The sequence below is a fragment of the Rhinolophus ferrumequinum genome, chromosome 7, assembly GCF_004115265.2.
Source record: "Rhinolophus ferrumequinum isolate MPI-CBG mRhiFer1 chromosome 7, mRhiFer1_v1.p, whole genome shotgun sequence".
Classification (NCBI taxonomy): Eukaryota; Metazoa; Chordata; class Mammalia; order Chiroptera; family Rhinolophidae; genus Rhinolophus; species Rhinolophus ferrumequinum.
Window position 1 is genome coordinate 90,023,885 of NC_046290.1, and position 26,555 is coordinate 90,050,439.

Here is a 26,555-nt window from a genome sequence, read left to right on the forward strand (position 1 = left end):
CCAAGTCCTGTTGATTCTGTTGTCTTCATATCTTTCAAAGGAGAAGAGAGTTTGAGGAAAGAAAGGTCAACTGTGCCAAATATTGCTGCTTCATAGCACGTGTCCTGATTAATATTCAATATTTATTTGTGTGGTGAATTGTTTAATGTCTCTACCTGTTTTGCCTTCATGACAGCAAGGATCCTGACTCTTATATTTAGTATGGCACATGGCCTAAACACAGCAGGCACAGAATCCAATGAACACACATTGGGAGAGATTCCCATCTCCTCCAAGGCCAGAGAGAATGTCCAAAGACCTGCCATGTCGCATCCAGCGAGGGAACGAGAAGGGCGGCTTTAGGTTAAGTTTTAAGAAAGAAAGAAACAGAGACTTAATGCAGTTGAATCTCAGAGGACCAAGAGTCTCACAGTCATGAAAGACTGGAGCGCAAAATCAGGCCGACTGGTGGCTTTTATTGATTATACAAGGGAGTAAAAATTATCTTATCTCCGGTCTGTGAAACTCATCCATCATATCACAAAGGTGATTTAATCCAATTATCCCCACCTGCAAACAGCCGGAGCAGAAAGTCCTATGACTTATTTAAGGTGTGTACCCTCCTGGAGATAAGTCTCTCATGATAAAACTTTGTTGTTGAGCTAAACAGGGAGAGCTGATATTATCGCTCTCCTAACTTCTCTCACAATCAGGTGAGAGGGAAAGCCCATGTCAGCCGTGGCTTCCTTTAAGCAGAGGGAAGAGGAGGCAATGCTCCTTCCCATATTTTCCATAGTAGCTCATTGGGGGTCCCCCCACGGTTCCGCCTGTCTTAGGTTGTTCCTCACATGAGAAATCTTACCCATCCTTGGCTGGCAAACCATCTTTTGGGGACCAGACAGAGAGACATGAGATGTAAACATAAAGATGAAGCAAAGTCCCAAGAAGGCACAGTCTCACAGACTCTTCTTTCCTTAGGGAAGGTTACGAGGGGACAGTCAGCTACACTGCTGCGTGACAACACCGCCACTTTCTTCAACACTCCTCCACCAACTAAAGGCCCAGCTACCAAAACTTAGATACCAACTGGTTACAGTGAATTGGCAAGATCAAGTTTTGTGCTATAGAGAAGATGGGGAGTTGAGAGCTGAGTTATACATAACTTTGCTTTCATTTTTTGCACATTCAAAATTATGACCTGTCTGTTTTTCACAATGGGTTTGCTGCCAGAACACAGATGTAGTGAAAACCCCTGCGAAATCTAATCCAAAATGGGAAAGGAAAGGACACACATCAACATCGTTTTCACTGGACACATAGATGCCAGCAAGTCTCCCAGTATAGGTCATCTGATCTACAAATGTGGTGGGATCGACAAAAGAACCATCAAAAAATTTGAGAAGGAGGCTGCCGAGATGGGAAAGGGCTCCTTCCAGTCTGCCTGGGTCGGGGGCAAACTGAGAGCTGAACGTGAGCCTGGGCTCACCATTGATATCTCCCTGTGGGAATTCGAGACCAGCAAGTATTACGTGACCATCACTGATGCCCCTGGACACAGAGACTTTATTAAAAATATGATCACAAAAAAAAAAACATGATCACAGGCACATCTCAGGCTGACGGGGCAGTCCTGATTGTTGCTGGTGAATGTGAGACTGGTATATCCAAGAATGGGTAGACCCGTGAGTATGCCCTTTTGGTTTACACGCGGTGTGTGAAACAACTAATTGTTGGTGTTCATGAAAGGAATTACACCGAGCCACCTTACAGCCAGAAGAGATATGAGGAAATCGTTAAGGTCAGTTACTTCAATGTGAATTCTCACATTTATAAATACTGAAGTATTCCAAAGAACCTAAAATAAGGCTTCAGTAATATTGAGTATTGTCTTGCTGCAGTGAATTGTATCCAGCTTCTAGGAAAAATAAGCGATATTGGAAGTTAAAAAAAAAAGTGAAAAAAAGATTGTGACCTGTGAAATTTGAATCTAACACATTAATCATTTCAGAGCAACATTTCCTCCTCATCCAGTGAGTAATTCTCTGGGTCACTGCATCTCAGAAGGGTCATCCCAGAAAAGGTGCCACTTGGGCTAACATTAAAAAAGACAGAAATATCAGACTGATCATGCTCCTTGTATCACTGAGTCCCAATTACCTACCATATTGTACTGATATCTGAGCCTAATGCTTCCCTGAATGTTATTTGAGATTCAATTGACCTTTCGCTAAGTAGACAGAGAATGCAGATAAGCCATTCTCTGTTGATGAGGACATTTTGTATCTCATACCCATTACTTTAACTAGGCTATAAAATAATTATCTGTTAATTGATCTCTAAAGCAACCTGAATAATATCTGGGTCCTAATCATATTTGTACCCTAAGCATTTAGAGCAGAGTTTGAAAAGTAGGTGACGAGCACATAAATATACAAATGAGTAGTTGAGAGACAGGAGATGTGTGTGGTGTTTCTCTGACACACAGTGTATTTATTCACACATTCAGCACAACTCTTAGTATGTGAGTCTCTTTATGTTAGATGTTTCCTTCTGTGGGAGGAAGGGGCACAAAAATCATACCTTCTATTATTTCCACTTGAGGAACAAGGCCATTTGCATTGGTTAAGACACAGTGCTGGCTACACTTTAGTCCCAATGAATGACTAGTCTATGGCTGCTGCAATAGATTTCAAGCAGCCGGACCAGTCCATGAGGTGAATAGGACCAGGGGATGGTCTTATTAGGTTTCGTTGTGAAATCACTGCAGCCAAGTGTGACCTTGGAGGAAGGTAAGATATTAGTTTTCACAGAGGATTTGTTTCCAAGAAGAAGAATAAAGGCTTTGTGTTTAGGTGAGTGAATTAAGTTAATAGATATAAGATGACACCTAGTCTTTCCTTGTTTGGATGTATTTTGTGTACCTCTCTGGTTGGGAGCATAGATAGGAGACCCTACCCAACAGTACCCTTAGTATGGGACCCTAGTAATAGGGTCATGCTACTGTCCCCAGTTTATAGCTGTAGAAACTGTGATTCAGTGACTGTAAGTGGCTTCCCAAAAGCTATTTATCACAACACATTACAAATAAGCTAATATGAAGGGAGACTGAAAAGTCTTGCATTTGTCTTTGTTCCTGTTGAAGTGAAGTGGAGTCCTTTCTTCTGAAAGACCCATAGGCGTGCTGCTATGGGGGTCACTGTGGGGAGCCAGAATTTTAACCAATTGTTATTGCAGCCTTGGATCTTCACTATTTCCCATAGTGACCCTTATCAGGGAACGGCAAATGTTGACTACTGGCATTTAGCAGAAGACTTTTCAGTCTCCCTTCACATTAGCTTATTTGTAGATGCTGCTGTAATGAGTACCTTTTGGGAAGCCACTTGCAGTCACTGAGCTTCAGCTTCTACAGCTACAAACTGGGGACAGTAGCATGACCCTATATAACAGCACCCAGTGTGAACACCAAGAGGGGAAAGAAATGTGTTGGAATTCCTGGGACTTTCTATCCTACTTTTCCTAGGGATCATCTTTTAGCTTCCCCTGTCTGCCTTTTCTTGGTATTCAAGCTTGCAGCCCCTTCTTACTTACCTCTCTATAGGGCTCTATTATCCCACACTTTGCAGAGGTAAGCCACTTTCTCAGAAACATTATGTGTCTCTCTCCCTCCACTGGGAGGCCACTCCCAAGGACGGGGACTGTATGGCTTGTAGCCCACAGCCTGGCACGATATGACACATAACATTGACCCACTTGTCCTTGACTCAATGCGTGGATGAATAGATATATTTGCGCATTACACTTTCCAGTGGCAGCTATGGAATTTAACATGTCCTCCTGGAGAAAACCTTAACCCAAAGGTGACAAACCATGATGGTAGAAATTTCAGCTGCATGACAGGCTTCCAAGTAAATAAAAGGAAGTGGGTAAGATAGTTGGGACTTAACTGCACTTACCAATGAGGCATCCACCTACTCAGTCCAGTGTCAGGCAGCCCTGGGGACCTTCAGGCCAGAGGGACCTAAAGAATTGGCAACGGATGAGTATCACTTCCTGCAGAAGGGCTGAAAGTGAGAAAGGATGCAGAGAGAAGGAAGTGCACAAACACAATTTCAGTGTCTCCTCTTTCTTTGTGTATTAAGAAACTTTGAGGTTTTGTTTGTGACATAATCCACAGGGTCTCAGTCCAAGCAGACACAGAACATGCATCTGAGTGATGATAATGAGCCTGTGGAAATTCCAGATGCTCAGGCCTCACATTTCTCCCATCAGGAATGTGGCAGGGGTGGGGCGGTGGGGTTCTGGAGGGTGTCACAGGTGACACTGATTGCTACTATATGCCTTTCCTTACCAGCTCCTCAGTGCCCATTAAAAATGCCCCCACAGATCTGAAAGCAGGAAGTCACCTCTGCTATGACCCCTTTTGCCCCAGAAAAAATCTCATGTCATCTTTCTGCAGTCCTGTATACTGTGTGTATTACCCATAGTGACATTTGCCATGTCTGCTGTGGCTTAGGTGATCAGCGTCTAGTTGGCAATCCAAGCTGCTGTTCTTCTCTTCACACCCATTGTTCTTGGGCTTGTGGTGTTTCCAGAGAGAGGGAGCCATTCTTTTGTCATGAACCTGTCTGTTTTTCTACTGTAGGACCCTCTGAGGGGCAGGAAATAAAGTAACATGAATTGATAAGTTTGGTGTAGCCATCCCCTTTGTCCACATGTTGCCTCTACTTCAGGGGCCCTTTGTCAATGAAATCCTGATGCATCGGCCTGAACTTGAAGTGATGGTGGCTGAGGCACAACCAGGCCTTCTTGTTGTAGTAACAATCCAGGAAGATGGTGTAGTCACCAAAGAGCCACAAGGAAAGAATGCACTGGGCACACAGTAACCTCACCTCTACCAAATCAACTCCACCACTCTGCATAAAGTGCTCTCCTAGGGACTAGGAACATAATGGTAATTAATACCCAGACTGTGCCCTTGACAAGCTCTCAATCTGTTAAAGGAACTTGGTGGGAAGACCAATAGTGGTGCTGGAGGGTAGAAAGGACAAGAGAAGACTTGTGTACAGAGAACAGAAATTGTCCAGAGGAGGAAGTGATTTTACCTGTTCAAGGAGTTTGGTTAAGAAAAGATTCTATTTTTTCTGTCTGACTTATTTCACTTAGCATGATAATTCTCATGATCCATCCATGTTGCCTCAAATGGCAGTATTTCTCTTTACTTACAGCCGAGTAGTATTCCATTATGTATGTGGACCATGTCTTCTTTATCCAATCATCTACTGAAAGCTATTTTGGCTATTTTTATGTCTTGACCACCATGAATAATGCTGCAATGAAGATAGGAGTACATATATCTTTAAGGATAAATGTTTTCAAATTTTTTGGGTAGATACCCAGAACCGGGATTGCGGGGTCATGTGGTAATTCCATGCTCAATTTTTTTGAGGAACCTCCATACTGTTTTCCATAGTGGTTGTACCAATTTACATTCACACCAGCAGTATATGAGGGTTTGTTTTTCTCCACGACCTCTTCAACACTTGTTGTTACTTGTCCTGTTGACAATAGCCATTCTAACAGGTGTGAGGTGTCATCTCATTGTGGTTTTGATTTGCATTTCCCTAATAGCTGATGAGACAGAAAATATCAACAACCCTATGACTTCACTCATATGTGGGATATAAAACTGAAAGCAAGAAACAAACAAGACAAAAAAAAACAAAAACTCATAGACACAGACAACAGTTTAGTGGTTGCCAGAGGGTAAGGGGAGAGTGGGGGTGGTAGAAGAGGTTAATATATGGTGAAGGAAGGAGAACTGACTCTGGTGGTGAACACATAACGCAACATATAAATGATGTATATAGACTTGTACACATGAAACCTATCTAATTTTACTAAGCAATGTCACCCCAATAAACCTTATTTTAAAAAGAAAGGGGGTGGCCTGTTGGCTCAGTTGGTTAGAGTACAGTGCTCATAACACCAACTTGGCCAATTTGAGTCCCACATGGACCAGTGAGCTGAGCCCTCCACAACTAGATTGAAAACAATGACTCCACAACTAGATTGAAAACAATGACTCCACAACTAGATTGAAAACAACTACTTGACTTGGAGCTGATGGGTCCTAGAAAAACACACCGTTCCCCAATATTCCCCAATAAAAATTAAAAAAGAAAAAATAAAAAGAAAAGGAAAGAAAGACTTTAACAGAGAAGGTTCTGTCTGACCTGAGTTTTGAAGGATGAGTAGGAGCCTTCTAGGGGGCACACAGACATTTCTTGGCAGAAGACACTGCATGGGTAAAGATTTGTAGACCTACCTTGTTTGAAGGAATTCAAGTATTTTTTAGAGCAGGTAGCCATGGAGTCAAGGGCAGGTTAGAGATTTCAGGCCAGTGGCTTTACTTGAGTTTCTGTAACTTTTGGGCTTGCTGATAAGACTGAGTGAGTTGTTTATTGATTTCTCTCAGAACATGAACTCAGGGGTGGTCAAAGTGGAGTGTCCATGATGCTTTGCCAACTTTCAAGGTGGAGAGGGCGGGTGCAGCACAGATGGCCTTTCTACTGGCTGCAGCTGAAGCCCCACCCCCTTTCCCAGCACGTAAACATCCAGTCTCACTGAATATCCACTGGGGAAGGGAAGTTCTGTGCGCACAGGCTGGCAAAGACTGGCAGACACTGCTGAAAGGGAGCCTCAGAGTAGAGGATCTTAGAAGAAAACGGCCATGAACCTGATCCCAAGCTTTTCCACAGAGACCTGGCTTCTCCTGGCTACCAGCCTGGTGCTCCTCTATCTGTGAGTAATTGTCCAAATATGTGTCCTCTGCAACCCTGGACTTGGGGAGCTAATCAGGCCCCCTTTCCCCTATCTGTTTTGAAGATCAAACATTTAATGAAGGGGTAGCTGCTTACGCATCGGGCACTCAAACACCAAAGGGTTATTCTTGATATTACTCTAATCTGTTGAAGGAGTATCACCCCGTGACCCCCAACTCCTAATTTCTATAACACAGAAGGTTTAGTGACATTATTTGCTCCTGGGGATGATCTTTTGACTGACTGCCAGTTTGGATGGATCTAGACTAATCAACCAGAATTCAGCAGACACAGATAAAATCAACTGGCCTCTGTGCAGTGGGGTCCTCACTCCTTTCCCAGCTCTGGGGATCCTGGAGGCAGAAGGGACTGAACAGGGTTTGTGTCCCATTACATTGACTTTCCAAGCTCTGTATCTACTCTAAGAGATGTGTAGGAGGATTAGGGCTTGAGTAACTAGGTTGTTTCCTGTCCCCGCACTCCCACTGCCTGGCAGCATTTATGCAAAGTACCAGAGTACACCCCAGATTTCGTGGGGGTTGCAGACTACCCCACCATTCTCTTCACACTGGCTCTTCCCTCTTTTCTGTGTCCCTCCCCTCGTGCTCCCCTCCTAGGATTCATTCCCCCACTATGTAATAGACAGAAATATCTATCCTTAAATGAGAAATCTTTACAGCGAAACAAACTTGGCAAAAATCTTGAAATCATATTCTTTTCTTTCACCTTTTCCTTCCTGGTTTGGGGAAGGTCATCATCAAAATAGCGATTTATGTTCCCGCAATATAAAATCTGCTAACAGCGTGTAAAGCCACAAACCTACAAACCAATTGGAATTTAAATACTTTTTTTCCCTTGAAGTTACAGTACAGGAGGATGAATCAAATCACCTAGCAGAGGAATTCCGTTCAAGGGCGGGATTCTGGGCATCATGGAGCAGGTTGGGAGAGGAGTTATTTTTTATGTATGGGTAGAGAAGGCCCCCTCCATTTCCCATTTTCACTTTCATGAAGAGTAGGAAATCATGATGACATGAGTATACAAAATATAAACTTTGTTTCATTCTTTGAATGAAATGTTATGACGACAGGGTATTGTGGCAACATAGTTTTCATCTGATCACATTTTAAAAATATTGATGATGTTTAATTTTATTCTATTTAATGCTAGATTATTTTACTGAGATAAAACTAGTCCCAGCATGTTCTTTCTGGAGGATAAAAATAGGGCTGTTGATTCAGGATCTGTGGCTACAAAGTTGTATAAATAACCTTACCCTTCTAGAATAATGTCAGGAAATGAGTCTAGTGTACAAAATATACTTTTATGATATAGATTGTGTATATGTTTTTAAATATACCTGCTCAGCTGGTTATTTTAATCTCACAGTGCAGGTGATCAAACAAGATTGTGAGCTACTGATGGTAAAAGAGACATCCAGGCAGCAGTCTGGATGAAGTGGGAGAATATTTCCCCCAGATACTCTGGGTCCTGGCCCACAGGAGGTCACTCACAGGGCAGCAGGGGAAGCATCTCATCTGCTTGAAGCCTGGGGTCAGAGACACCATCTAAATCATATTATGTGACAGTATCCACTACTGTCACCAGTGGATACACAGCACTCTAGCCTTAAGTAACACTGGTACAGCCAAGGGTTGGTGGCTGTAGAGAGTATCCTCTTATGCCCACACAATGTAAATGCAATAGAAATGATTGGCTTTATGTTAGCCCCTTCATTTGTACCAAAGCAGTATTACTCTACCAAAAAGAGGGAAGCTGGAAAGAATAGTCCCCCCAGCCCACTCTCTGCCTTGATATGGAAACCTGTGAGTTTAGACCTTAGGTTTTCCCTTGGGATCAATGTTGCTGACACTTTCATTCAATTGCTTAGCCTCACTTGAGAGTTTATGTAACATGAAAGTTCAGAAGCAAAAACTGGTTATTTGATTTGCCATGGTTGTCATGGTGAAGGAAGGAACTAAGATGGCATGAACCAAGAGTACCCCATTTTTGACAGTCAGGGCTCACATTTCTACCAACTTTCTGTAGGAAGGATCTAAACACCCAGCTGTACTTGGCCGTACTGCCTCCATTGTGCCTTTCAGCATAAGTCGTTTCATGCAATTTGGGGGTTTATTTAATCACATATTATAAGATTACCTAAATTTGTACAGAATTTTAGGGTACCATACTTTCTTAAAGAGTAACCACAAAAAAAGAGCAGACAAGGTCTTAATTCAGCTCTCTGGAACATTTTGCAGTTACGAATTTTATGTTGTATAACGCGTCTTTTGCTATCAACAGGAAGGTACCCTGTTTGCAAGGCCACCTATCTTTCAGCTGAAAGCATTTGTAGGGTGCATGGGACCATCATACACAGCCTGCTTTTCAGCCATAATTCCCTAATCTGCCTCTATGGGCTTAGTCTTGTAGGCCTAGAAGCTTCATGGTTAAAATAGTTGCCAACGGCCTCTTCCTCAGCCTCTCTTCGTCCTCCCCTCTGACCTCTCTCAATAACCCTGGAGTGGGAAGGCTTGCAAGGTTCCAGAGCCCCCAGCTGTGGGACTCCACATATGACACATGGAGATCAATTTCAGGCAGGCCTGCCGGAGGAAGCACCAGCTTTAATGGGATTTTGAGATAGTTGACACACAGAGCCAGTAAACCAACTGCGTGGTGACTGGCCATCATGACAAACGGCGTGAGCCTGGCACTGCTTAGCAGGTGACCATCATAGGCTGGAGGACCAGATGCCACCAAGGGAAGAATGGTCTGGAAATGCATTATTTAGTCATTGGTTCCTTTACACAGTTTCATTCAGGGCACGTGTGGGACAATCACTCTTCTCTAGAGCACAAGGCACGAAATTTCCTGAGAACATGGGTGTAGCTGAAAGGCTATGAGGACAATGGAAGCCTTGAACCCAGTTTCGTGCTATAGAAATGAGCACACTGTGGCTAGTTCAAGGCCTCTTTGTGATTATATATTTAAGAAGATCCAGATCCTAAAACAGGGTCAGGAGCTAGAGGGAAGGAAAAGCATAAAGTCACAGAGCAAACTGTAAGAACACTGTCTCGGTGGGCTCTCACTAACCTTCAATCACTGATGGATGCAGTTTTGCAAAATCTCATCATTGGAGCAGAAAAACCTTTTTCCTTTTTCTGCCTAGAATTAGAATCTACAAAATCATGGAAGTGTCCTCTTACTAAATAGATGTGAGTGAATTTTCTGGAAGAATTCCAACCTGAGCCTCTTGGGAGCGCTCCAATCTGGAAACATTTATCAAGCATTCACTCTAGGATTGGGGCCCTGAAGTCTTCAGCTCCTGTTAGCTGATCACCATTAGTTTTTGTGACTCTCCCAGTGGAAGTGAGAAAGGAGATGACGAGTGAATGGAATTATTGCTGTTGGAATTGCTTTATTATTTATCATCTACATGTTACCTCCCCTTGACTGTTTCAGTTTCCAGTCAGAGACTTGCGATCTCTTTTACTTTATAGATATGGGACCTCTACACATGGACTTTTTAAGAAGCTGGGAATTCCTGGGCCGAAACCTGTGCCTTTTTTTGGAACTGTTCTGGGTTACCGTAAGGTGAGTGGTGTTTGGGCTCCCTCTTTCTCTCTTTTATTTTAGAGTACCATTTTTGTTTATAGTCTTTTTTTTTATCATTATTAGTTTCAGGTGTACAAAACATTGTAATAGTTAGACATTTACATCCCTCACGATGCTAACCCCCCGCCCCCAATCTACTACCCCTCTGACATCTTATATTGCGGTTACAATTCCATTGTCTGTCCCAGCTGAGTTTCATAGTCAAAGTGCCCTCCTCAGGAGGACGTTCTGAGGTTTCGCACTTTCCGGAAAGGGTGTCATATGCCCCACCCAGCGCTGGGCCAGGTTTACCCCAGGGCTCTGTTGTCAGCTGTTAGGAGTCTCAGGTCTTGCCTCAGTTGGGCAACAGTGCCCTCTGGCTGGTGCAGCACAGGACTTGGTGTTCCCACCTGTGAGCATCGTGAGAAGCATTTTCTTGCAGCCAGGTGAAGACCCCTAGACAGGCGTAATCGTACTTACTATTAGGTGAAAAGCATGAAGGAGGTGAGTGGCACTGCCTCATTACGGGTATAGGCTAGAGTAGACTTCCTGCTCGTAGCATGAGCTCCTGGTGGCTCTTGCTCCCTTCCTCCTGGATAGCTTCGAAACTTCAGTGTATTTGGCAGCCCAAGTGTTCACCATCGGGGAATTTGCCTACATGAATTCTCTAAGAACTGCTAAATGCCTGTAGTTATATCCATGGCTCCTACTCACCCTTTGCTCACCTTGACGACTTTGGGGAACAAGAGAAATGGAACAAGAGCTTTCTGCTTTACTTCTCTGCCCTCAGAGGAGGCACCTATGGGTGAGTCTGAGCAGGTATAACTGAGGCAACGTGGGGGCTGTCTATCAGCTGCAGATATTTAACCTCTAAATGAGTTGTGTGGGGTTTTTGTAAGTGAGAAAGAATTACTTATACAAAATCACTAGAAAGGAGATTATTTGACAAAATAATAAAAAAAATTGAATTTAACTGAATGGAATATAGTAGTTGACATATGGACTGTGGATTTTGGTGCGGACTTCATGATATATCCTCCCCTTATGCTTCACCCAGGGTGTGGCCCCTGGACAAAAGGTTACCAGCTCACATCCCTCAGGCCAGAAGGCAGAGCCTTGCGTGCTGGCTGCTCTCTGCCCAGATTTCCTTTCCCAAACAAGACCAGAGGTTTGTTTCTCAGATCCTAATTCTCCTCCAACTGAGGTCTTCAGTGTTTCTATTAGTCTAAAAACTTCCCATAGTTTTTACCTCTGAAAAAGCAATAATTTCCTTTCCACCTTGCCTGGATCAACTCCATATAGATGTACCCCTAGACCCGTATTTCTGGGACCTTCTTTTGCATAGTTAAAACATCTAATATCACAGCCGAAACTTAGCAATCGGAAGATTTGTTTTTTAAGTGACAGAAGTAAAAACTCAGAACAAGTGTGTTAATTTGCTCAGACCTGGTGGAATGGTGCCATCTCCCCAGCTTTTCCACGTTGAGCTGGAAAACCAGAAGGCAAATCCACTTTGTCATTCATTCATTCCCTCAGTCAGTTTCTTACTCAACAAATGTGTCTCAGATTTATTAAATCTGCTGGAGTAAAAGGGGTCACTGGTGTGTCAAACTTCCTAATTCTGCTGGAATTCTAGAGAGGGCTCATGAGATAAATGAAAATAATGCTTAACCAGGAGATCAAAGAGTGCGCAGGCCACTCTTACTTTCCCTCAGCTTCAGTTCTCAGTGTCCATGGAGGTAATAATTCTGGGGTTTAGGAGATTTTAGAGGCAACTCATGCACAACAAAAGCCTTCAGAAAGACAAGGAGTTAGTTAATATCATAATAAAGGAAGGGTAAGTCATTCAGTATCTGTACTAGTCACAGAAGTTTCAAGAGTGATTTTAAATTCTCCATTTCAAATATCTCTTTTATTTTTTCTCCATTTCCCAAGACACCTCTGAGTAAGAGTTTCCCTCTACCTGACAGTGAAAGACAGTAAGCCTGATTTCATGAACTTTGAATTATTCTCGTCCCAATTAGAGATAGGTTTCAGTACATTTAGATTAATAATCTAATTTTGTTTCTCTGCAGGGTTTATGGGATTTTGACAAGAAATGTTTTGAAGAGTATGGAAATATGTGGGGGTGAGTATACTGGAAACTTCCATTGCATAGCCTTGCTGATCTAATGAGACCCCACACCCACCCCGTGGTGTTGAAGACAATCTCAGCCTATAGTATTATTATAAACCTTTTGGAGGCTTATTCTACCAGGGATCCGATATGTCACCAGGTGTCCAGGTCTACATTCTGAATCGGCTGGAGAGGTGCCGGTTATCACTAGACTCCAGATTTGGTGGCCCAGGGACTCCTGACATCTCTCTCTGTCCAGGGTTTAATCGTTCTCCCCTTCTTTATTTTTCCTTCCTTAGGTCACCTTTAATTGGATAAAGTGCATTATTTCAGAGTTTTTTAGTTTATGCTCATAAATGCATGTCATGAGCATTTCCCACATGATTCACTATTAATTAAAAATCCAAACATTTTAAAATAAAATTTGGATTTATTATGTCATTTTAAAAATGGGCTGTGGGTATAGGTACACACAATGGAAAATTATTTCTGCTCAATGTTTTTTACTCTCTGGGCAAGTATGGAGTTTGGAATTTTAAATGAATTTAAGGCCAAGACTTTTCAATAGAAGTTTAGATTATACAAGTATTGCTTTATCTACCCTATTCTCCTACTTTGAGGAGATGTAGCATATTTCCAAACCACCCTGTTTCCTGGTGAGCTGGTGGACTTGAGGATTGTATGGAGTGGCCTAGGCCAGTTCCAGCAGCTGGTCCTCTTCGGAGCTGCTGGAGGTGTGGTGAGAGCAGTGGGAGAGGTGTAACATGGTGCTTGCATGCTAGAAGCAAGTGGGAGAAGGCTTTATCTCTCTGTACTGGCCATCTTCTCTCAAGTCGACAGAAACCATACAGTTCTACTGAGTTGGCGTGGCCCAGAAAGTCTGCGTGATGGAGTAGAATGAACACATAGCACTGGATCACCTCTGGTCCAGCTCAAACTGCCCCTTCCAACATTTCCTACTTGTGAGGTCTGGGTGGAGTCTCTTTCTTTGTTTAGCAAATGGTTCTCATGCTTGGATGTATATAAGAACCACCAGGGAGAGCTTGTTAATAACGCAGATTCTTGGGGCCCACCCCCTAGCAACACTGAATCTGGAGGATCTGAACTGGGGCCCAAGAATCTGAATGTTAACTAGTAGTGGAAGAAATAGTAAGGCTGGTATGAGATCATGGATATAAAAGGTGACCGAAAACCACTGTCTCTCCACCCAGGTGTTTTTGTAAAAACATGATGGGGAAGGGGACTTATCCAAGAAATATGATCAATTTGATCGACCCAAGTGCCACCACAATCACTTATGTCACTGCTTCAACACTAAATGTATTCAACACCTACTTAAACCTTCTGAGTTTTAGAACATTTTTTTTTTCGGAAATGGGCTGCATTAAGGGCAGTGGTTCTCAACCATTTTTATATTTGATCACAAAAGCATTTGAAATTCCTCCATGAAGTCAAAGAAAGAATAGTGAGTCTTGTGGAAAAATTTCCATTTTGTTCTAGCTGATGCAACTGATTTATTGTAAACAATAAAATGCCAGAGGATGGTGTAATTAAACTTATAGCAAACCAGTCAGGAGATCAGGCCACATAAGAATGTATCACACAGAAAGAGTGCACTTTACGTGGTACATATGTCAAAAGTGGGCTTGCCATGCTGCTAACAGATGTCACCCACATGGAGCTAAGGGCCCCGTTGACCCACATATAGAATAAATATAAGCAATGAAAAGAAGATATGTTTAAATTAATTGTGCATGCTCCTCTGTATTTTTTTATTCTCTTTGTCTTTTTGTTTTAAAATTTTCTAATCTTAGTCCTAACCAGGACTCAACTTTAATAGTTAAAATAATATTTTTTTAAAGGAATTGTAAACTACTAAACAAATTTTGGAAAATAGGGTAAATAAATCATTCATATTCCTACTAGATCTTTTTGAGCGTTTCAAGTCTTTTTCGTTTGCAGACACATTTTTACATATTTGTGATCAGTATGTCTGTATATTTCTGTGATCAGTATGTCTGTATATGTCTGTATATTTCATGTAGTATAACGTCATATGCATTTTTCATGTTTTGATGTATCTTCAAAAGTGTATTTTTAAATGACTGAGTGGGTGGACTCTCATTTTTTTCTGTTCCCAGATAATTTACTTTCCTTCAACTGTTTACTAACCTAATTTCTTTTTTGATTAATAAAATAATTAACACTCCCTTACTATGTTCCATTCACTGTTCTAAGTGCTTTAGATATATTAACTCACATGTTTAATAACATACTTCTTTGTGTGTAATAGGACAATAAAGTAATCACACTCTCATTTGTTGTTATTGGGTATATAAGTTGGATATAATTTCTAATGTGTGCAATATGGTAATATCTATTAAGATTACAAATGTATATAACTCTTTGATTCAAGAGTAACATTTCTGAGATTTCATTATTCAAATATACTTGCACACAAGCAAAATAATGTGAGTAGAAAGTTAATCATTGCCTCATTGTTTGCTGTAGTAAAAGGTTGGGGTGGAATCTAAATGTTCATCAGTAGCTAATTACACTGCAGTGTAAATTTATACAAAGAATTATTTTGCAGCTCAAAATAATGAGAAAATTCTCTGTGCTGATAAAGATTTCTAAAATATAAATTTAAAAAAGCAAGATAAAAAATAAATATTTCAAACTTACAAAAAATTATATATGATGGTATAGAAAATGCCCATGTGCACACCACCTGGACTTAAGAAATGTGCTAATATTATTTCTAATCATGATCTGTAGAAATATGGATTATGTAAGATCAAAGGAAAGTCTGGACTTCCAAGTGTGGCTGCGTCTGCAGATATTGGCTTGTTAAATTTAATCAACTCTGTTTTCCCGACACAGATTCTATGATGGTCGACAGCCTGTGTTGGCTATCACAGATCCAGACATGATCAAAACAGTACTGGTAAAAGAATGTTATTCTGTGTTCACAAACCGGCGGGTAGGCATTCATTCTTTTTTTAATTTAAAATCTATTTATTTGTTTATTAAATTTCAATTTTGAAGTAATAATGGATAAACAGAAAGTTGCCTAAAAATCCAGGAAGCTCCCATGCTATGTACCCTTCATTCTGTTTCCTCCATTGGTAATATCTTGTATGACTATAGTACAATATCAAAGCACAAAATTGATATTGGTACTAGCCAATATCAATATAGAGCTTATTCAGATTCATCAGTTTTCTGTGCACTATTTGTGTGTGTGCTTGTGTCTCTATAAAAATTCTCCTATGTGAAGATTTGTGTAACCACCACCACAATGAAGATACAGAACTGTTCCATCAACATAAGTTTCCCTCTCACTATTTTTCTTAGTCACAATGTGTAGCTTATCTTTTCCTCTTATCAGGGCCTTTAGCAAAGCAAACATTAATTTTGATGAAACCAATTTATCAATTTTTCCTTTTATGGGTTGTGCCTTTGGTGCTAAGTGTGAAAACTCTTCACCTAGCCCTGGGTCCTGAAGAATTTCTACTTTTCTAAATGTTATAAAGATTTATGTTTTACGTTTAAGTCTATGATCCATTTTATTCTAATTTTTATATAAGGTATGAAGTTTAGGCCAATGTTTGTTTATTTGTTTATTGCCTATGGATGTCTAATTGCTGCAGCACCATTTGTGGAAAGGCTAGCCTTCCTCCTTGAATAGTTTTTGCACCATTGTGATAAATCAGTTGAGAATATTTCTCATTCTCTTTTCTGTTCATTGATCTATGTATCTACCCTCCACCAGTACCACATAATTTTGATTACTGTATCTATATAGTAAGTCTCAACATGTAGAATGAATTATCATCCCACCTATTTTTCACAATTGTTTTAGCTATTCTATGTCTTTGACTTTCCATACAAAGTTAAGCTAAGATAATCTAGATTTACCAAAAAAAAAAAAATTGCTGAGATTTTTATAAGAATTGAAAGTAATCATATAGAGCAATTTGGAGAAAATCTGTATCATTGCTAGGTGAAGTCTTTCAATCCATGAACACAGTACTGTATTTTCCCATGTATAATATTCTTTCATGTATAATTTGCACCCACGTTTTTGGCCCAAATTTTTTTGGGAAAAATCTTTTGTTTCAATTTTTTAATTCAAAATTTTGTGTGTTTACATTTAGGTACTTGTTTTTTGTATTATGAAGAAATTTTAGCGTTATTTTTTAACATATTATGGTACAAGAAATTTTATGTGACAAATAATTACAAAACACAAGAACAAATACAAGGTTCAAGAAAATTTATATACCAATAACAAATTTATGATATTTATGCGTCATAGAAGGCTAAGAACTCTTTGTAGTTGCACGTTCATCGTAAGTTCAACAAAACCGATTATTGCATTCCAGAGTGTTATTTTGCATACATATTTCTAGAGCACCTCTTATAATTTTCAGAGTCTTATAATACATATTTCTAGAGTTCCACTTTTTTTTTTACAGGACTTTATTGGGGAACAGTGTGTACTTCCAGGCCTTTTCTCCCAGTCAAGTTGTTGTCCTTTCAGTCTTAGTTGTGGAGGGCACAGCTCAGCTCCAAGTCCAGTTGCCGTTTTCTAGTTGCAGGGGGTGGAGCCCACGGGACTGGAGGAGTCAAACTGGTAACCTTGTTGTTGAGAGCCCGCACTCCAACCAACTGAGCCATTCAGGAGGCAGCTCAGCTCAAGGTGCTGTGTTCAATCTTAGCTGCAGGGGGCGCTGCCCACAATCCCTTGCAGGACTCAAGGAGTTGAACTGGCAACCTTGTGGTTGAGAGCCCACTGGCACATGTGGGAATCGAACCAGCAGCCTTCAGAGTTAGGAGCATGGAGCTCTAACCTCCTGAGCCACCGGGCCGGCTCCTAGAGTTCCACTTTTAACTTATAGGCATAAATAAAAGAATTAAAAACACTTATAGAGATATGGAATTAGTACTCCCATGTATAATGCACATCCTTAATTTTCCCTCACAAATTTGGTCAAAAAAGTGTGCATGGATCTAATTTTTCCTGAAACAAATTTACATTTCTAGGATAAATCTTGCTTTTTTGTGGTGGATTTTTAAAAATAATCTGCTGGACTGAATTTGCTAATTCTTCATGTGACATTTTATATACGTGTGAATAAATTTGGCCTGCATTTGTGTATTCTTGTACAGACTGTCGATGTTGGAATGTACTAGTCCCTCAAATGAGGCAGAAGCTTTTATTTTTTCTTTTCTGAAAGTTTAAATGAGGTAGAGATTGTCTGCTACTTGAGGATGTGTTAAAACTCAATTTCAAATAGCCTGGGAAAACTCAGTTTTTTCATAGTTCTAGGTTTTCTGTTTCCCCTTAAATAAAATTTGAAAACATAGTTTTCTGGGGGAAAAAATGGCAAAATATGTGGCAAAATATGGTATGTCTCTCGATTTATTTAGGTTTTCTTTGATTCCTTTCTCCAATATTTTGTAGTTCTCAGCATAGGAATTCTATCCATGTTTTGTTAAATTTACACCTCAAGTATTTCATTTTCTTTGGATTGTAAATGGTAGTGTTTTCAGATAGTCATTGTTATTATATAGAAATGGGAATGATTTTTCTGTTGACTCGTATCCTACAATCTTGCTGAGCTCATTTATTAGTTCTAGAGGTTTTCTTTTTGTATTCCTTGAGATTTTCACATTGACAGTTATGTTACCTGAAAACAGGGATGCTTCGATTTTTTTGCTTTCCAATCTCTATGCCTTTTATTTCTACTTTTTGTCTTACTGCCCTAGCTAGGACTTCCAGTATGATATTATATAATAGTGCTTTGAGTGGACATTTTTGCCTTGTTCCTGACCTAAGGGGGAAGCATTCTGTTTTCACCATTTTTGAATTTTTATATATTTATTTTGACAAATAAAAATGTATATATTTAAGGCACACAGTGTGATATTTTAATATATGCATACATTGTAAAATGATTACCACAAATGAATGAACATATCCATCACTTTTCATAATTATCTTTTTTGGTGTGTGGTAAGAACATTTAAGATCTACTATTCTTAGTAAATTTCAAGTGTTGAAAATACAATATTATTAATTATACTCACCATGCCTTACATTAGGTCTCCAGAATTTATTCATCTTATAATTAAAGTTTGTATCCTTTGATCGATATCTTTCCTTTCCTTCATGTTCAGATAACCATTCTATTCTTTTACTATGAGTTTGGCAATTATTTTTTAGATTCTGTGTGAGATTATGTGATACATGCCCTTCTGTATTTGACTGAATTCACTTAGCATATTCTCCTCCAGTTTCATCCATGTTGCCGCAAATGGCAGGATTTCTTTCTTTTTAAGGCTGAATAAAGTTTCATTGTGTGTGTGTATGCACGTGCCCACATATGTGCGTGTACACACACACACATATACACACATACACAACTACATTTTCTTTATCCATTCATCTCTCCATTTGTATAGAAAGCAATTATTGATAGATAATGACTTACTACTGCCATTTTGTTAATCCGGGTGTGTCATAGATCCCTTGTTCCTTCTCCTGTCTTCTTGATTTTTGGGGGGAATTTCATAATTTTCTATAGTAGTGTGCTTTGATTCCTTTTTCTTTTCTGTATCTACTATAGGTTTTTGCTTTGTGGTTACCAGGGGCTTACAAGAAATATTTCATAGCTGTAACAGTCTATTTTAAGCTGATAACAACTTAACTTTGTCCCCATTTTATGTTTTGGTGTTAATATTTACATCTTTTTGTATTAGATATCCATTAAATTATTTGAGCTATATTTATTTTTAACCTTTATACTAGAGTTATAATTGATTTGCCCACCACCATTATAATATTACTGCATTTTGAATTTGACTATATATTTACATTTGCCAGTGAGTTTTATACTTTCATATGTTTCACTTTATTAGTGTCCTTTCTTTCCATCTTGAAGATCTTCCTTTAGTGTTTCTTGTAAGGCAATTCTTATGGTGATGAACTCTTTCCACATTTTTTTGTCTGATAATGTCTTTATGTTTGCCTTATTTCTGAAGGACCACTTTTCTGAGCAAAGTGTTCTTGGTTGGTAGTTTTTCTTTTAATCTTTCAGCACTTTGAATATATCATCCTACTGTCTTCTTGCCTTGAAGGTTTCTTCTGAGAAATCTGCTCATAGCCTTATGAGGGTTCCCTTGTATGTGATGAGTCCTTTTCTCTTGCTGTTTTCAAGATTCTCTGTTTTTGATTTTTGACATTTTTATTTTAATGTGTCTTTGAGAGGTGTTTTAGATCAACCCATTGGGGACCTTTGAGCCTCATGTGCCCGGCTTTCCATGTATTTCCACAGGTTTGGGAGGTTTTCAGCCTTTTTTTTCTTTTTCATTTTAAAAACATTTAAAAAATTTGTTTTACATGTTCAAAACAACATATTGATTAGATGTTTACCCACAAAGTGACAACCCCACTAAGGCTACTACCCATCTGACACCATACATAGCTACTGCAATATCATTGACTATATTCCCTGTACTGCACTATATACAGGGGATGCCAAAAAATGTATACACATTTTAAGAAAGGAAAAAAACTATTAAAATTGTAATATTCAATATATACGAATAACAAAAGATGAATACAAGTCAAGTTTGACTTGTATTATAAGACTCTGCAATTATAAGAGGTGCTCAAAGTGGTTACCATCAGCGTCCAGACACTTCTGGTTACGACAAACTACTGCTTGAGCAGCAGTGACCAAAGTGTCCACTTGTATACATTATTTTGGCACCCCCAGTACTTACAGGTGTATAGCACAGTGGTCAGGCATCGACACCATCCATGAAGTGATCTCCTTGATAAGTCCAGTGCCCATTTGGCACCCCACATAATCTTTACGTAATTGGTTATATTCACCATACTGTATTTCATATGCCTGTGACTATATAGAGACTACTCGTTTGTACTTTCTAATCCCCTTTACCCATCCCCCAACCCTCCTCCTATTTAGCAACTATCACTTTGTTCTCTGTATCTATGAGTCTATTTCTGTTTCATTTGCTCATTTATTCTGTTCTTTAGATTCCACGTATAAGTGAGATCACATGGTATTTGTTTTTCTCAGTTTGACTTATTTCACTGACCATAATATACTCTTAGCCCATCCATGTTGTTGCAAGTGGTAAGATTTCATTCTTTTTTTATGGCAGAGTAATACGCCATTGTATCAATATACCACAATTTCTTTATCCAATTGCCTGTTGATGGGCATTTCAGTTTTTCCATATCTTGGCTATTGTGAATAATGCTGCAATAAACATAGGGGTGCATATATTTTTTTGAATTAGTGTTTTGGATTTCTTTGAATAATACCGGGAAGTGGAATTGCTGGGTCATAAGGTAGTTCTGTTTTTAATTTTTTTGAGGAAACTCCGTACTGTTTTCCATAGTGACTGCAACAGTTTGCAATCCCACCAATAGTGCACAAGGGTGCCCCTTTCTCCACATCCTCACCAGCACTTGTTCTTTGTTGATTTATTGGTGATAGCCATACTGACAAAAGTGAGGTGGTATCTCATTATGGTTTATTTGCTTTTCTCTGATGATCTGAGCATCTTTTCATATGTCTATTGGCCATCTGTATGTCCTTTTTGGAGAAATGTCTCTTTATGTCCTCTCCCCATTTTTTAATTGAATTGTTTGGTCTTTTTGGTGTTAAGTTGTATGAGGTTTTCTTTATATATAAATTGTAGATGGTAGTCCCTTATCAGATGCATCATTGGCAAATATTTTCTCCCATTCACTAAGATGTCTTTTTGTTTTGTTGATGGTTTCCTTCGCTGTGAAAAAATCTTTAGTTTGTTGTAGTCCTGTTTGTTTATTTTTTCTTTTGTTTCCCTTGTCCAAAGAGATATATCAGTAAAAATATGACTTAGGGTAATGTCTGAGGGTTTACTTCCTATATATATTTTGAGTTTATTCTTGTATACGGCATAAGAAGGTGGTCCAGTTTCTTTTCCTTTCTTTCTCTCTTTCTTTTTTCTTTCTGTCTGTTTTTTTTTTTTTTGCATGTATCTATTCAATTTCCCAGCACCATTTACTGAATATACTGTCTTAACCCCAATGTAAATTCTTGCTTCCTTTGTCATAGATTAAATGACCATATAGGCATGGATTTATTTCTGGGCTCTTTATTCTTTCCATTAATCTATTGTGTCTCTTTTTATGCCAATACCATGATGTTTTGATTACTATGGCCTTGTAGTATAATTCAATGTCAGGTGGCATGATACCTCCAGCTTTGTTTTTCTTTCTCAGAATTGGGAAATTTGGGATCATTTATAATTCCCTATAAATACTAGTATTATTTGTTATAGTTCTGTGGAAAATGCCATTGATATTTTGATAGGGATTTCATTGAATCTATATATTGCTTTGGGTAGTATGGATATTTTAACTATATTAATTTTTCCTATCCAAGAGCATAGTATGTATTTCCATTTATTTGTATCATCTTTAATTTCTCTCTTCAAAGTCTTATAATTTTCGGAGTACAGGTCTTTTACTTCATTGGTTAAATTTATTCCTGGGTGTTTTTTTTTTAATGCAATTGTAAATGGGATTGTTGTCTTAATTTCTCTATGTGATAGTTTGTTATTGATGTATAAAAATGCAACTGATTTTTGCATATTAATTTTGTATCTGCTACTTTACTAAATTCATTTATCATTTTAATTGTTTTTTGGTGGAATCTTTGGGGTTCTCTCTATATAGTATCATGTCATCTGCAAATAATAACAATTTTACTTCTTCCTTTCCAACTTGGATGCCTTTTATTTCTTTTTCTTGTCTGATTGCTGTTGCTAGGACGTCCAGTACTATGTTGAAAAAAAGTGGTGAAAGTGAATATCCTTGTCTTCTTATTCGTGATCTTGAGGAGAATGCTTTTAGCTTTTCCCCATTGAGTATAATATTAGCTGTGAGTTTGTCATATATGGCCTTTATTATGTTGAGATATGTTTCCTCTATTGCCACTTAGCTGAGAGTTTATTTCATAAATAAATATTGGATTTTTTTTCAAACACTTTTCATGCATTTGTTGATATGACCATACGATTTTTGTTTTTCATTTTGTTTATGTAGTGGATCATGTTAGTTAATTTGTGGATATTGAAAAAACCTTGCATACCAGGAATGAATCCCAGTTGATCAAGGTGTATGACTTTTTGAACATATTGCTGAATTTGGTTTGCTAATATTTTGTTGAGAATTTTTGTATCTACATTCATTAGAGATATTGGTCTATAGTTTTCTTTTTTTGTAATGTCTTTGCCTGGTTTTGGAATCAGCGTAATGGTGGCCTTATAAAATGAGCTTGGGAACCTTCCCTCCTCTCGAATTTTTTGGAATAATTTGAGAAGAATAGGTGTTAATTCTTCTTTGAATGTTTGGTAAAATTCACTTGTAAATCCATCTGGTCCAGCACATTTGTTTGTTGGGAGCTTGTTGATTACTGGTGTGATTTCATTAGTCCTAATCGGTCTGTTCAGATTTTCTGTTTCTTTTTTATTCAGTCTTGGAAGATTGTATGTTTCTAGGAATTTATCCATTTCTTCCAGATTGTCCAATTTGTAGGTATGTATTTGCTTGTAGTAATTTCTTAAAACTTTTTTGTATCCGTTGTCACTTCTCCTCTTTCATTTCTGGTTTTATTTATTTGAGTCCTTTCTCTTTTTTTCTTGATGATTCTAGTTAAATGTTTGTGAATTTTGTTTATCTTTTCAAAAAACCGCCTCTTGGTTTCATTAATCTTTTGTATTCATTTTTAAAAGATTTTTATTAAAATATTGCTGATAATATTATATTAGTTTCAAGGTTACACCATAGTTGTTCAACATTTATATCCCTAAAGAAGTGATGATCATAAGTCCAGCTACCGTCTGACACCGTACCACGCTATCACAATATTATTGACTATATTTTCTATGCTGTATATTACATCTCCATGACTTATTTGTTTCATACCTAGAAACTTGGCCCTCTTATTCCTCTTCACCTTTCCCCCCCTTTTACAATTTTTCAATTGTAGTTGAAATTCAATAATATTTTATATTAATTTCAGGTGCTCAGCTCCTGGTTAGACATTTATATAATTTAAGAAATGATCCCCTTGACTAGTCTATTACCCACCTGGGACTATGCAGAGTTATTACCATATTATTGACTATATTCTCTATGCTTTACTTTGCAAACCGATGACTATTTTGTATCTACCAATTTACACTTCTTAATCCCTTCACCTTTTTCACCCTGCCCCCAACCCCCTCCCGTTTATCACCCCAACAAATCTAATACATACCCCAACAAATCTAATACATACCTGGCACTATACGTAGTTATTACAATATTATTGACTACATTCCTGTGCTATACCCTACATCCCCACAACTATTTTGTAACAACCAATTTGTACTTCTTAATTCCTTTCCCTTTTTTCACCCACACCTCCAATCCCCCTCCCATCTGACAACCATCAAAATGTTGTCTGTATTTATGTGTTTTTGTTTGTTTATTTTTTTCTTTAGATTCCATATATAAGTGAAATCATATTGCATCTGTATTTTTCTCTGACACTCCACTCAGCAATATATCTTCCAGGTTCATCCACACTACTGTAGATGGCAAGAACCCATTCTCTATCATGGCCAACCAATATTCCATTATAGTGTGTTTCCCCCAAAATAAGATGTAGCCAGACAATTGGCTCTAATGTGTCTTTCGGAGTTAAAATTAATATAAGACACAGTCTTATTTTACTATAAGACCAGGTATAATATAATATAATATAATATAATGTAATGTAATGTAATGTAATATAATATAATACAGTACAGTACAGTACAATACAATACAATATAATATAATATAATAATATAATACCGGGTCTCATATTAATTTTTGCTCCAAAAGACGCATTAGAGCTGATTGTCTGGCTAGGTCTCATTTTCGGGGAAACAGTATATGAGTATATGTACTATCTTTTTCTTTTTTATCTATTCACATCGATGGACACCCAAGCTGCCTCCACATCTTGGCCATTGTAAAATATTTTGCAATGAACATATCGATGCACATGTCCATTTGAAGTAGCTTTTGGGTTATTTTAGATAAATACCCAGAAGTGGGATTACCGGGTCCTTTTTGTCTCTTGTTATACTCTTAGTTTTAAAGTCTGTTTTGTCTGGTATAAGTATTGCTATCCCAGATTTTGTTTTTATTTTTGCTTTTTCATTTCCATTTTCGTGAAATAACTTTCCATCCCTTTACTTTCCATTTGTGTGTGTCTTTCCATCTAAAGTGAGTCTCTTGTATGCAGCATATGAAAGGGTTTTGTTTTCTTATCCATTCAGCCCTCTTAAGTCATTTTATTAGAGCACTAATCCATTTACATTGAAAGTAATTGTTGCTAGATATGTCGCTATCGCCATTTTATTATTCATAATTTAGATTTTTTTTTTTTTTCTGTCTTCAAGAAGTCCATCTAAGATTCCTTGTAATACTGGTTTGGTGGTGATGAACTCCTTCAGCTTTTTCTTGTCTGTCTAGGAAACTCTTTATCTCTCCTTCAGTTTTCAATGATAGCCTTGATGGGTATAGTAACCTGAGTTGTACGCCCTTATTTTGCATCACTTTGTATATTTCCTGCCATTTCCTTCTGGCCTGCAAATCTTCTGTTGAGAAATCAGCTGATAGTCTTATGGGAGCTCCCTTGTAAGTAACTACTTGTCTTTTCTCTTGCTGTTTTTTGGATTTTCTCTGTCTTTAACATTTCCCATTCTCATTATAATGTTTCTTGGTTTGGGCCTGTTTGGGTTCAATCTTGTTTGGGATGCTTCCTGGGCTTCTATGTCTGTTTCCTTCACCAGATTAGGTTTGTTTTCAGTCATTTTTTTCTTCATATATGTTCTCAGTCCTTCTTCTCTCCTTTTGGTACTCCTGTGAAGTGAATGTTGATGTGATCCCACAGGTCCCTTAAACTATTTTCATTTTTTTAACTTCTTTTCTATTTTTGTTGTTCCAATTGGGTGTTTTCTGCTACCTTGTTTTCTAAATCACTTATTTGTTCCTCTGCTTCATCTAATCTGCTGTTGATTCCTTCTAGTGTATTCAGCATTTCAGTAATTGTATTCTTTACCTTTGACTGGTTCTTTTTTTATGGTTTCTATGTCCTTTATGCTTACTATCTCTTTGTTGATTTCTACTAAGTTCTTTAAGAACTCTTTTTTTTTAAATTTTTATTGGGGAATATTGGGGAACAGTGTGTTTGTCCAGGGCCCATCATCTCCAAGTTGCTGTCCTTCAATCTAGTTGTGGAGGGTGCAGCTCAGCTCCAAGTCCAGTTGCCGTTTTCAATCTTTAGTTGCAGGGGGCACAGCCCAGCATCCCATGTGGGAATTGAACCAGCAACCTTGTTGAGAGCTCAGGCTCTAACCAACTGAGCCATCCAGCTGCCCCACCAGAAGCTCAGCAGCAGCTCATTGTCTTCAATCTAGTTGTGGTGGGCGCAGCTCACTGGCCCACGTGGGAATCGAACCAGCAACCCTGTTGTTCAGAGCTCATACTCCATCCAACTGAGCCATCCAGCTGCCCCTTTAAGCATTTTTATAACCAGTATTTTAAACTCTGTCTTGGTAGGTTGATAGCCTCCATTTCATTTATTTCTATTTCTAGAGGTTTCTACTGTTCTTTTATTTGGGACATGTTTTTTGTTTCCTCATTCTGATTGCCTCTCTGTGTCTGCTTTTATGTATTCAGAAGATCTCCTGTCTCTCAGTCTTTGCCAAGTGACCTTATATAGTAGGTGTCCTGTGTGGTCCAATGGCACAGTCTCCCTGATCTCCTGTGTGTATGTTTCAGGAATGTCCCTTGTGTGTGTTGTGTATATTCTCCTGTTGTAATTGAGACTTGATTGCTTTTGGCATGTCAGTGGGTGGGATTGACTCCCAGGCTGACTGACTGTGATGATTGGCTGTGGCCACAATATATGAGCTGCATT

General features: G+C 38.7%; 1 protein-coding gene and 1 pseudogene across 2 annotated transcripts in view; both read left to right on the forward strand.

Moving 5' to 3' along the window:
• The first annotated feature begins 1,250 nt into the window (after positions 1 to 1,250).
• LOC117024643 (elongation factor 1-alpha 1-like) lies at positions 1,251 to 1,819 on the forward strand (annotated as a pseudogene).
• A 4,770-nt stretch (positions 1,820 to 6,589) lies between these two features.
• The window catches only part of LOC117024570 (cytochrome P450 3A12-like), a 60,864-nt gene continuing 40,898 nt past the window's right edge, over positions 6,590 to 26,555 (forward strand). Inside the window, exons 1-4 of one of the 2 annotated variants that reach the window (XM_033109987.1) lie at positions 6,590 to 6,780; positions 10,301 to 10,394; positions 12,470 to 12,522; positions 15,394 to 15,493. In XM_033109987.1, coding sequence (XP_032965878.1) covers positions 6,710 to 6,780; positions 10,301 to 10,394; positions 12,470 to 12,522; positions 15,394 to 15,493 — 318 coding nt within the window. In that variant the 5' untranslated portion in view covers positions 6,590 to 6,709. The remainder of the gene's footprint in view (positions 6,781 to 10,300; positions 10,395 to 12,469; positions 12,523 to 15,393; positions 15,494 to 26,555) is intronic. The other variant, XM_033109986.1, reaches the window with a different exon arrangement.